Here is a 12,876-nt window from a genome sequence, read left to right as displayed (position 1 = left end):
TATGTCCCCACGGGCCGGCGGGCTCTAGCATTGGCTGGACGGATGTACGTTCGTTATCATAGAGTTATATCTTGTAGGGAATTTTAGCGGTATAAGCATTCTGGGTCAATTACAGCATTCTTGTGGGCTGGATGCCGCTCTAGGCACACCCCGCTCTAGGCACACAATTTTACAACGGAAGTGCAAGTGAAGCGGATGTGAGCTCGCGAGGCTTTTGGGCGTATCGAGAAGCGTTGGGTTCGGGGGCACCGGGGCTTCTCGTGTGCGGGCTGCTGGAGGACCGCCGTCATGTCGGCTAGCGCTGTCTATGTATTGGATCTCAAGGGCAAGGTGTGTAGAGAGGGATGAGTCTTCTGCAAAACTTCCAGCTGCAGGGGCAGTCTACCAGCTGTAAAGTGTAAATAAATAAATGCTTTCAGAGAGGTAGCTACTTTATTTTGTTAGATGAAAAAACAGTTATGGGTATTATAAATAGGAAAGGCTAAGTAAGGTGTCAAGTTTTTGCTTTGCGAGAAACATGGAAAGGTAATTCTGATTTTAAATAGAATATCCAGGGAAGGGATTAAACAGGGAGCGATGCCAGAAAGTCACCATGTGTCCACATTTCTTTCTTGTTCTGTTCTCTCCCTCACTAAATCACTCCAGCATTGAATGTCAGAAATCATTGATCTACGATTGAGAGAAGGGAGAAAGGTGAAATAAGTCACAAGTTGAATCTGTTTAATATTATTATTGTTTATATAATTGTATTTTGCTCTTGAGTAAAAGGGAATTGTTGGGAGGATACAGTATGTGTTTCTCCTTGGGATTAAATTTAGAGTCATACCACTAGTGGCCCAATTAAATGAGCTTCTAGCTCTTACACTTCCTACTTGGCCAGTAGCAAACAGGCCAATTAAAAGCTAGAGCAGGGGTAGTCAACCTTGGCTCTTTTATGACTCGTGGACTTCAACTCCCAGAATTCCTGAGCCAGCACAACTGGCTCAGGAATTCTGGGAGTTGAAGTCCACGAGTCATAAAAGAGCCAAGGTTGACTACCCCTGAGCTAGAGGGTTGGTTAGTATCAAGAATAAGTGAGGTTCTGGTACTGTAACTTATTACTGAAAAGTGGTTTCTTTTGTAATACATACAAACTTGTTTGAAGCAACGTTTATAAATTTTACTGTTTCAAAAACTGCTAATAGTGTCCTTACTATTTTAGGTTCTTATCTGTAGAAATTACCGTGGAGATGTGGATATGTCAGAGGTAGAGCATTTTATGCCTATTCTTATGGAGAAGGAAGAAGAAGGGACTCTCTCACCTATTCTGGCTCACGGAGGTGTTCGCTTCATGTGGATTAAACACAACAATTTATACTGTATCTTTTGCCAAAATAAGGGTTATTGAGCTGCAACCTTGATCTAGGATTCCAGATACTGAAAAAAGCAATTTTTAAGGAATCTCTTTAACCAAACTTTCCACTTCAAACTTAATTTTTAAAAAAGGCTCAAGTTAATAACTAAGTCAAAAGAAAGGCAACCAATTTCCCTCTTTATTCACATGCTAATCTGTACTTTGTTCTCATAAACATTTTACTTATTTATTATTTATCTCCAAGAAATGCTTTCAGGCTTAAAAAAGTGGCGGTCTAGATGATAGCAGAGAGCAGCTGATCAGGTCTGAATTCACTAAATCTGGTCAGGAAAAAGAAAAATAATTACACCAACTTTTAAATTTCAGAATTAAATTTCAAAAATCCTACTCAGGCAGAAAATTTCCTACTGCTGCATCTTTGATAAATTGTCATCCATTTACTTCTGTTCTAGTGAAGCAAAGTTAACTGCCTTCTGTTGTTGAACATTTCATGCTATGAAGAGAACATGAAAATCAGTTCTAAAGATCTGTCTTCAATACACTCTGACTTTTCAATGGCCAGTCAAATATAAATGAGAAGCATAGTATCAGGAAATCCATATTAATGTCAAATTTTCTCTATATTTTGAATTTATTAGCATTGACCCTCCTTTAAAAACATTTTCCTATGTGACAATCTTTTAGATAGTCGAAGACTGATTTCACATTGTTTTAATTGTCTCCAGGCTAAACATATGCAGCTTCATGTTTAGCCTGGTATCCATCTGGATCCAGCCTCTTAGTATTTTTTTCCTTTCTTTAGTCTCATTTCAATTTATTAATACTTTTCTTAAAATACAGAGCCTGGAATTGGGCATAGTATTGGTCTGTCCAAAAGAATAGAGTATGCCTCTTTCCCATTATCTAGACACAATACTTTCATTGATTTTGCTTAGAAAGACATCAGTGAAGTTCTGAATCATTGCATTTCTGGTTTTCTAAAGTTAGGATATGTATTATAATTTTTTTGATACAAGTTAATAGTTTGCAGGAAATTAAATAGGATGTTCATTGAAAAAGAAGCTAGTAAAATTTAAAATATAAAGAGGAATAGCTTGGAAATACGAATATTTATAAACTCCTGAATATGCTATCCCAGTGGTTGCCACTTCAAAGAAGAATGCCTGTGTATCTCTTGTGTTCTCATTTCTATACAAGGTAGTTCAGGTGAGTGTGGCATTGATTCTGTTATTAAAATTCTGAGATTTCATTTGGGGTTTATTCTCTAAAGTGTCTAATATTTGACTATTAAATTACTGGAGTAGAAAAATATACATTGAATGCATTCACCCTTGCCCCCAACCCTTGTAGTAGTTGACATTTAAAAATTGAGAAATCATTGTGATTACATTAACAGCTTTTATTTTAAAAATGATAGCAAAATTGGAATATTACTGTGTGGGCATATTGCATTGTTTTCTTTTACCTTTTTATTTCAGGTCTTTTCTGAATATTTTAAGGAATTGGAAGAAGAGAGCATTCGGGATAATTTTGTGATCATTTATGAACTGCTAGATGAATTGATGGACTTTGGATATCCCCAAACTACAGACAGTAAAATTTTACAAGAGTAAGTATGTGGCTTGGAGCTAAAAACTTGCATTTTCTGTATATTTAATAATCCCGATTCAGGATGTCTAAAACTGTTTTTTATTTAATTGGTGTAATTCTAATTTAAATAAATCTCTAGGGCTAAAATATGCAGATACTCGCATTTTGAACATCTTGCCTGTGATGCTATAGATACATAACACAAGAAGGCCACAAGCTGGAAACTGGAGCCCCACGCCCTCCTGCCACTGTTACAAATGCCGTGTCTTGGCGTTCTGAAGGGATCAAGTACCGAAAGAATGAAGTCTTCCTGGATGTCATAGAATCTGTTAATCTTTTGGTAGGTCTATGATTATATATCATTAATACTGAACGATGTATTTTAACTGCTACTCTAAAGGCAAGAAGAATGGGGTGCGTGTGTGGGGGGGGGAGAGAGAGAGAAAAAAAAAAGAGAGAGAGAGAGAGAGAGAGAGAGAACGCTATCTGAAAATGGGAGCATCTTCAAAAGAGCCACTCTAGATCTTATGGTCCAGACAGATTTATTATTCTACTGTTTTGGCCTGTCGGCAGCTTTTCAAGATCTTTGGAATTTCTTTTCCCAGCCCAGAATCGCTCCGTGTTTAAACAAGAGCTGATTTCTAATCACTGTCCTGGAGTTCAAGCTTCAGAAAGGTCCAGCAAAATTCTTTGAGTCTGTTTAATTTTAATGATTATGTTAGTGGGATGAAACACTGAAAACTTAAAAGAGATTGACAGAGAGAATCTCATTTATATAGAGACTCAAAAATCTATTCAGGTTCCTTTTATTTGCTTTTTAACAGATCTTAATAAAATAAAAGGAACTTAAATTGTTTTTTGAGTATATAATTAAGATAGTATTGATGGCAAATAGTCCACCGGGCCTTGCTTAGATACCTCCAATAAAAATGATTCCATCCATCCAGGCAATTTGTTCCTCTGTCTAAACCTTTACTGTCTAGGACAGGGATAGGCAACCTTGGCTCTTTTATGATTCGTGGACTTCAACTCCCAGAATTCCTGAGCCAGCCAGGAATTCTGGGAGTTGAAGTCCATGAGTCATAAAAGAGCCAAGGTTTCCTACCCTTGGTAGGAGCTCAGTGACTCACATGGTTAGGACTCTGGATTGGAGGTTAGCAAGCCTGTGTTCGACACCTGAGTGCTGCTGTGGGGTGAAGTGAGCTCCAGTCCTTCACTCCAGGTCCTGTGGGGACATGAAAGAAGCCCCCAACTAGGCACCTCTTGGGGCAATGGTGATGGCACCAGCTAATCCTTTCAACCCGGAAACATCGCAGTGCTTCTTACACAAGTGTGATGAGAATTTTTTTTGTATTCCTGCATGGAGATATAGAATACAAACCCATTCCATCTTTTGAGTGCTACCGATTTTGATCCCTTTAGCAGAAGGAGCTGTTTGAAGAAGCACTACAGAGTCTCCAGCAGTGCTGGACTTTTCCTTTGCTAGATGTATTTAGTTTGAAAACTCATAAATATGATCAGCAAAGGCTTTAATTCTATTTCATATGTACTGTTGGAAAACCAGATGCCTTGTATTCTCCGCTTGTGTTAACATTTATTAAAGCAGGCCACCTCCCATTTCGAACCAGGCCATATGTGCAGCTCCACTTGTGCAAACGGTATGCATATGAGCGTGGACATCTGCCGCTTGCGTGGAACCATCCCCTTCCCCCGCCCCCAGCCACCAGCAGTCTGCAAAGCCAGAAAGGTTGGGATCTGTTGCTATAAAGTATCACTTTACATTGATCACCACCGAATTTCATCTTGTTAGTTTTGCCTTAGTGTTTTGAAATGTGGACACGCCCCTCCCCACCCTTCAATTTCAGGTTAGTGCCAATGGGAATGTTCTGCGCAGTGAAATTGTTGGATCCATCAAAATGAGGGTTTTCTTGTCTGGAATGCCAGAGCTTCGCCTTGGCTTGAATGACAAAGTCCTCTTTGATAATACTGGCCGTGAGTATGTCTGCTTCTTCCAGGTTACCTGCTTACCTCTTTGCTTCCCTGTCCTTGCAACCTAATTTTAAAGAATTGTACCTGTGGAAGGGGGGGTGGTAGTTTAAAAGACATAATAAACGCTTGAGGATGTTGCAAGGCTTAAAATACCCATCTTGCCCTTTAAACTTTTTTTTTTAAAGTGCTGAACTGTGGCTGTTCTTGTGCCATGGATTGCTGGGAGAGTGATTGGAAGCTGAAAATTGGGTGCTGCGGAGCTGCATGTGAACTGCTAACCCATCGTATTGAATAGCTAATGACTCATTACTAGAGTCATTTTACTAGAAAGGATCTTATGAAAGAATCCCTTTGAACTCCTCTGTGCTAATTGGAATTCTTCCAGAAACATTTTGTCTTAACCAGTTTAATTCTGTCCTCCTGTCAGTTTCTTCATTATGAAACTTAGAGAGAGATTCTCAAAATTTGCACTACCATGACCTCTTAAAATGATGAATTCATTTATGAGTAAAATAAAATAAAGCTGCTGTGGTTTTGGTTTTGATATACTACTCAATTAGCCATCCCTCAAAACTAGCTTGAGGCTTTTTCTCTGCTTTGCCTGGTGAAATCACCTGAGGACATTGCCAAGCACAAGAGGAGTGAGTTTTGACACCACGCCTGCTTTGCTTGCTCAACAAATCTACCACCATCGTTTAAGTTGGTCATCAATCCCAGTATGAGAATCCCTGGCTTAGAGGGGCAGGCTTAGGAACAGCATGTATAAATTCTGTTTTTTACTGTGATGTATCTATCTGTCTTCTGCATGGGGTTTGTACAGGAGTACTCCTATGACCTGGGATTCTCTGCACTTGATTTATGCATGCCTTTATTTTCTCTTCTTATAGCTGAAATTGCTATTCTTTAGGACAGGGGTCTCCAAACTTGGTTTGGCACCAAGTACAGCTGGCTGAGGAATTCTGGGAGTTGAAGTCCACAAGTCTTAAAGTTGCCAGGTTTGGAAACCCCTGCTTTAGGAAATTGGCCTAAAGTGATCTCAGCAGACCTACTTCTATAGCTTCCCTTTATTGCTGTTACACTTTTCAAGCCCGGGCCTTCTCTTCTATCCCTGACAGGCGGCAAGAGCAAATCTGTGGAACTGGAAGATGTGAAATTCCACCAGTGTGTTCGTCTCTCTCGTTTTGAAAATGATAGGACTATTTCATTTATCCCACCCGATGGGGAATTTGAGCTCATGTCCTATCGTCTTAATACCCATGTACGTGTGTTTTAATCTTGGGTTACAAACAGAATCGTTCCCCCCCCTTTTTTGGGGGGGGGGCTCTTTCTTTTTAAGAGTTTGTGGCTTTAATTCTCCATTTAGACCATCACATGATGATATCTGTGAAATACCTGGTGGGTGAAATGGGTGGAATCAATCAATTGCTGCATGTTGGATTGCTGCTATGTATATGATACTAATGAAGGTGAAATGATCCCAGACAGAAAGCGCTGCAGCATTGGGTTGCTTGTAGACCAGTCAAGAGCCAAGTTGTACTGTGGGATCGGTAGTGATCAGTGTCTTGGATCCTCTGTGTGGGGCTTTCCTTTTCTCTAGAAATAAAGGAGAAACTGATGAATCCTCTGGTGCTTGGGGAGCCAGTGATGCAATAACAGTTTATCTTGTCATCTGCAGGTAAAACCTCTAATCTGGATTGAGTCAGTTATAGAGAAACATTCCCATAGTCGCATAGAGTACATGATCAAGGTGAGTGGAATCCAGAAAACTCTGTTGGCCCTTTGTGGTCCATTGTGCAAAGCAGTTCTGTTCTCAAAGGTTCTAGAGAAAAGGTAGCAGGCTGTTAAAAGCATCTTGGAGGCCAGGGAGGGCTGCACATGGAGTAAAATCTCAAAGGGCTCCAGTGTCCATTCCTTGCTATGTTTTCCTATTGAACATTCCATAAATATTGAGAATACCTGGTTGTTAAGGAAAGATGAGGAAGCACGGGCTGCGTGTGGCCTTGGAGCATACTTTGCATCATTAAATTACGATGGTGCATTTTTTAAAAAAAATCTAATAAAAATGATTGAAAGAACAAGCCTAACATTTCTATCCTTGTCTTTTTTGTTGAAAAAGAGGCCAGGAAAAGATTGATTCTTAGCCAATAAAATAACACCCATTTTATTCAAACTAAGCAAGCCTTTTGGAACAGTACTTGTGGAGAAAAAGACACTAGAAAGAAATTAAAAATTATACTTTGCAAATTTCTCAGTTTATTCGGGATTGTATTTTCTATAGCAATTTTAAAACCTTTTTAGGCCAAGAGTCAATTCAAGCGCAGATCTACAGCCAATAACGTGGAGATTCACATTCCTGTTCCCAATGATGCCGATTCACCAAAGTTCAAAACCACAGTTGGGAATGTCAAGTGGGTTCCTGAGAACAGTGCCATTGTGTGGTCCATCAAGTCTTTTCCAGTAAGCTCATTGATTGTGAACATCTCTGGGAGAGAGGCCAAAAAAAAAACAACCCTCTATCCATTTTATTTCCAAAGGATCTTTGCGTAGACAGTTCTTCCCTAACTGTTCAGAGCAAGTTTCATTAGCTCATTTCAAAAGAACTTTGCCCTGTCCAGCATGGTTTAGTTCACCTCCGTCGATCCCGTGGAATTCTGTCTATCACTCTGGATAGAATTGCACAGATTTTGTGGAACGGATGGTTTTCCTTCAGCTCTTTGGTGTGAGAAGCCCTGAAAGGTGGGATAAAATGAAATTTGACTCTCTGCTAACTTACAGGGAGGGAAGGAGTACTTGATGAGGGCCCATTTTGGGCTTCCGAGTGTGGAAGCTGAGGACAAAGAAGGGAAACCTCCCATCAGTGTGAAGTTTGAAATCCCATATTTCACCACATCTGGAATTCAGGTAAGCAGGCTATCATTGTGGGTGCCTTGCCAGCCTAGATGGGATTTCAGTGATCTTGTCCACTCTCTATGCTTCATGCTTCTCCTTCTCTTTTATCTGCCCCACCCCCGTGAATGTGGGAAGCAAATGGACTTCTTCAGACGGAAGCTGAAAGTTTACTTCTGTTCCTTTCTAGGTTCGTTATTTAAAAATAATTGAGAAGAGTGGCTACCAGGCATTGCCTTGGGTCCGCTACATTACCCAGAACGGAGGTATGTGAAAAGACACTTTGCTTATTAGATACCTTAAGGTGGCCTTGCAGCCACAAAATGGTGCTAGTATATCGAGTGCTTAACTTGGTGGGTGTCACGTGGTGTAGGATGGTTTCCATGTGCTTGCAGTAAGAATGAGGTCTAGGTGAGACTGAATTTGGTTAAGTAACCAGAGCTCTTTATCATGTGTTTCTCCTAGGATAAGGAATGGGATTATTTATTTGTGCCAGAAGCATCACAATTAAAATAAGGCATACTATGCAACATAAAATTTTAAATATAAAATACAAGATTAAAATATATACGTTAGGCAGATCTTACTCCCAAACTAGCAACGTTAATTGTGCAATCACTTAAGTAAGTAATGGGATGGCTAGTATATAGCTGACCATAGTTTTAGAATTAGACGGTCCTCTGTAAAAAAACATGGGGAAAATGAGCAAGGTCTGGGGTGGAATGGTAATTAGAATCTTGGGAGTAGCAATGGGGAGACTATTTTCAATTTTTTACTTGATCAGGGAATCCACTGGGGGGCTTTGGACTAGTCATTTTTTCCCAGTCTACCCTAATAGTTGCTGCCTTGGTAAGGCCACACTTGGAATACTGCATCCAGTTTTGGTCACCACGATGTAAAAAAAATGTTGAGACTCTAGAAAGAGTACAGAGAAGAGCAACAAAGATGATTAGGGGACTGAAGGCTAAAGCATATAAGGAACGGCTGCTGGAATTGGGTATGTCTAGTTTAATGAAGAGAAGGACAAGGGGGGACATGAGAGCAGTGTTCCAATATCTCAGGGGCTGCCACAAAGAAGAGGGAGTCAAGCTATTTTCCAAAGCTCCTGAAGGCAGGACAAGAAGCAACGGATGGAAACTAATCAGGGAGAGAAACAACCTAGAACTAAGGAGAAACTTCCTGACAGTTAGAACAATTAACCAGTGGAACAACCTACCTCCAGAAGCAGTGAATGCTCCAACACTGGAAGTTTTTAAGAAGAGACTGGACAGCCATTTGTCTGAAATGGTGTAGGGTTCCTGCCTGAGCAGGGGATTGGACTAGATGACCTCCAAGGTCCCTTCCAACTTAATAATAATAATAATAATAAATGAGAGGCAATTTTTCACATGCCTGTTTCATTTCCATAGAAAAAAGGTTGGATGCAATGGTAAGAAATGAACAAGTTAAAAAAAATGGAGTGGAGGGGTTCTCTGTGCATAGCTTCGCTGCTTCTCATCACTGAGCTCATTAAATTTTCTTTTCCTCCTAGATTATCAACTTCGAACACAATAACGTCAGCTCATTTACTGCGGCCAAGAAAGTAATCAATATCCCTGGTCAGAAATGTTTGGTGCTTGAAGGCGTGGGCCAAGGTTGTCTTGCTGGCTGGAAGTGGAATCAGGCTGTGTCCCATATCCAGCTGTACTTGGACCAGTGTTTAGTGCAGACGTCATGAATGTTTTTTTTCTTGTTCGCCCCATTCAGTGTTGTTTTTGTTAGGAGTAGCTGTTGCCTTGAAACAAGGCCAAGAATCAATCTTGGAAAAACTTGGCTGGTCTTATTTCTTGGCTTCAGAATTTGGGGGCTATTAGTCCTCCTTTCTGAAGTTCTGTGAGTATTAGCTGAGCTCCTCTTGCCAACCATTTGCCTGCTGATGCATCTAAATGCTAGTTAAACTCTGGTGACATCTTGAAATCAATTTTGTTTGCATTGCTGGGTTGTTTTGGGAAATTAATTATCTACAACGGATTCCCCAAATGCAGAGTTTACAAAATGCAAAGTCATTTGATCGATGGTGCTCGGTTCAAGAAAGAAAACATGCAGTTGGTGTTACAAGGTGTTTTTATGTGATGGCGCGGCTCTCAAAATGGATGCCCGACCCCATCCACTTCTGAATCATCTAGCCGAGAAGAACATCCTATCCATATATCTTTTGCAAGCAGCAACTGAGATGAACAACATGCAACTGAAGCCACTTTGTAGAATTTGTAAGATGATCTGCTTCTCCTTAAACAAAAGCCACCTGTATATAGAAAACTTACCTTGCTACTGAGAAAGGTCCTAGGGTTGTTGTTGTTGTTTTTGTCTTCGTTCTTTGGACGGTTTCTGTGCATAGAGGGTCTTGCTTGGGAATCATTCTGCCAGCCCTTGCTTAGCTTTCAAATGGCACAGTCATCTAGGTGCTGCAGTGTCTGTTGATGGTGGTTCCTACAAGAACTCCCAAAACGGTAAAACAGATGCAGAGTGTCTTGTGAGTGCCATGCCTCCTCTAGTCTAGCCCCTTCTGGGTGTGTTGGGACTGGAATTCCCAGCACTGCAACCTACCTATCTTGCCCCTTGTGTTCCAACTCAGCCTTTCCCAATTGTTTCCAACACATATCAGGAAAGGCTGTTTTAGCCGGACAAGCAAGTCCCCCCCTAATGGCTTTAGGTCAAAGATTTTGTTGCCTTCTCACTGCTTCCTTTAGGGCAGTCCGTCTTTGAGGTCTGCTCAGTGGCAGTTGGTCACTTCTGATAGAACACACAACATTACATATGCTTCTTAGCAACATATCTTGCTTACAATTTGGCTTTTTCTTCTAAAGAGTTGTAGGGTTCAAGTTCATGATACACTTGCAAAGATTACATTAAGAGCTTGCTTTTTACAAAGTGGATTGGGAGCAGCAATACACATGAAGTTGGGAATGTGATGCCCTATGTAACTTTGCAGCAAGACCCGTCAGTTCCTGGAAAAATAGCCCTAGTCCGTTACTTGTAACCATGAAAAATCACTTTGTAGTTGAACAAATGCAACAGTAATGGATTGATGGTACACTTTAATCATTCATAGGTATATTTTCACCCATAGTTGCACTTAAAAGGGCTGTGTTTCCAGTGGGGACCTCCTAGAGTTGCTAAAATGCAATTTTCAGCCATCTTCATGGCAGTAATCATGAAGAATTGCAGCGCTGTAGCTTGTTTTTGTCAGAATGATGAAAGTAGCATTCCAGTGCCTCCCCTGTGGGACATGTATGTGATATCATGAAGCTCATGGAAAAGGGGCAGGTGGGTCATCAGTCTGACCCACCTGCAAATGCTACTGCCGAGACGGTTGGAAACTCTAGTTCAGGACTCTGGAAGGTCACAGAATCCCTAGGTCAGACTTGTCTCAGCTTGAGCTTCTAAATACGAACAATCCTTAACTTCCATTTGGTTGAGAAAGGTATAGTTTACTAGAAGTCAAGTGAATTACTGTAGTCTAGTAAACTGTACCTTTTTTAACCAAATGGATTGTTCTTGGAGCTTCAAACCAAGGCAGGTCTGACACCCTATTCCTGAGAAATATACAACATAATGATTGGTCAGGGACAGATGGGCTCACTTGCTAAAGTTAGATCTAAGACCACTCCTGTTATTAAACGGTTCCCTCCAGCTGCCAGAAATGTCAACATCATGCCTTTAACCAGGGCATTGTATTTGTTGTCTAAAAGTCTGTTTAAAATAAATGAAATGACCAGAATTTTAGAGTCTTGGTTTTCTTTTGCACAGATCAAAGCTTGGTATTTCCTGGGGGGACTGAGAAATTAAGATGAGAAGATGCATATTTATTCTATCCTTGCTCCAAGGAACTCCGCAACATTGGTGAATTTTTTCACTTTAACCATTTTGTGTGGTAATGTAAGCCAAGAAAAAGATAGTAGAAAACTACTTGTATTGTCCCCAGGAAAACAAAATAATGTGCTCATATCACCAGGAGTTGAGGTAGTGATTGCTCTTGTCACCTAGCTATTTCATGGCAGCATGTGGACTGGTTACTTGGTTTCAGTCCTACATTCCAGCCACCTTCAATGAAAGTGTCTAGAGAGATTCACAATCACCCAGGTTATGGTTGTCCCAAAGGTGCTTTTTAAAAGGCAACTGGATTTTTCCTGTGCTTTTTCCTTGAAAATGTTTTGCTTCTCATCCAAGAAGCTTCTTCAGTTCTTCAAAACCGAAGAAGATTCTTGGAATCTTTTCAAGGAAAAAAAAATCAAGAAAGTCCAGTTGCCTTTGGGCTCAATGCAAGTGATGTTATAACAATGACCGATGAGTATCTGTTTAGAAAATGGTCTGATTTTGGTTGAAGCATTTTTGATGCACACACTTTAAAAAAAAATTAAAATAAAAAAGGGACAAATTAAAGGGTATGATGGTTTATAATGAAAGAGTGATAAAACTGATGAAGGATATAAGGGTCATGAGCAATTCTTAGTGTGGGACAGACCATTGTTCAGTGGTGCCATGTGAGGGCCTTGGCAAAAAAAAAATGGCTGTGGAAGAAGTGAAAGTGCAGGAATTGTTACAAAAAAGAGCAATATTGTTTAATGTGTTAAAAACAAAGATAATGTAGTAAGGAATAGTTTGGAACAGGGAGATAAAATGTAAAGCAATTTTGATGGGAAGGGTGATCCTATTAGTGCTGATCTGAAAATTATATCAGTGTAGAAAATCGAATCAATGATTGCAAATTACACAGTAAAAAAAAACCTAGAGCAAACCTCATGCAACAGATTTCTGTTGTGATTTGGGAAATATAGTTATCCAAATGGCACAAATGCCTTGTGTTCAGATGAATGCTACAATGTTAGAGAAGGCGCAGCTGATCAAATACAATGTTTCTTTTAAAAAGGAAAATAAAACTGCATACATACCACCAAATTATCCTAGCCTTTTTTTTCTTTTGCAAAAATTAGTGTTCAGACATGACACATATTTCATCCTAAGGCCTGTTTGGGTTACAGTATTATTAATTATGATCCCTAGTAACGATTTTTACT

The 12,876-nt window shown here is 40.0% G+C and overlaps 1 protein-coding gene across 1 annotated transcript; it reads left to right on the top strand.

Moving 5' to 3' along the window:
• The first annotated feature begins 109 nt into the window (after positions 1-109).
• Positions 110-11,579, top strand: AP1M1 (adaptor related protein complex 1 subunit mu 1). The gene is made up of 12 exons (XM_039338435.1): positions 110-330; positions 1,202-1,358; positions 2,493-2,560; positions 2,833-2,963; positions 3,137-3,284; positions 4,810-4,936; positions 6,049-6,191; positions 6,609-6,680; positions 7,232-7,390; positions 7,709-7,834; positions 8,010-8,085; positions 9,351-11,579. The coding sequence occupies exons 1-12, from the start codon at positions 289-291 to the stop codon at positions 9,371-9,373; spliced, it is 1,272 nt and encodes a 423-aa protein (XP_039194369.1). The 5' UTR covers positions 110-288; the 3' UTR covers positions 9,374-11,579.
• The last annotated feature ends 1,297 nt before the right edge of the window (positions 11,580-12,876 follow it).

The sequence above is a fragment of the Crotalus tigris genome, unplaced genomic scaffold, assembly GCF_016545835.1.
Source record: "Crotalus tigris isolate CLP2741 ecotype Arizona unplaced genomic scaffold, ASM1654583v1 scf7180000017701.1507938, whole genome shotgun sequence".
Taxonomy (NCBI): domain Eukaryota; kingdom Metazoa; phylum Chordata; class Lepidosauria; order Squamata; family Viperidae; genus Crotalus; species Crotalus tigris.
This window is presented reverse-complemented; position numbering and strand designations above follow the sequence as displayed.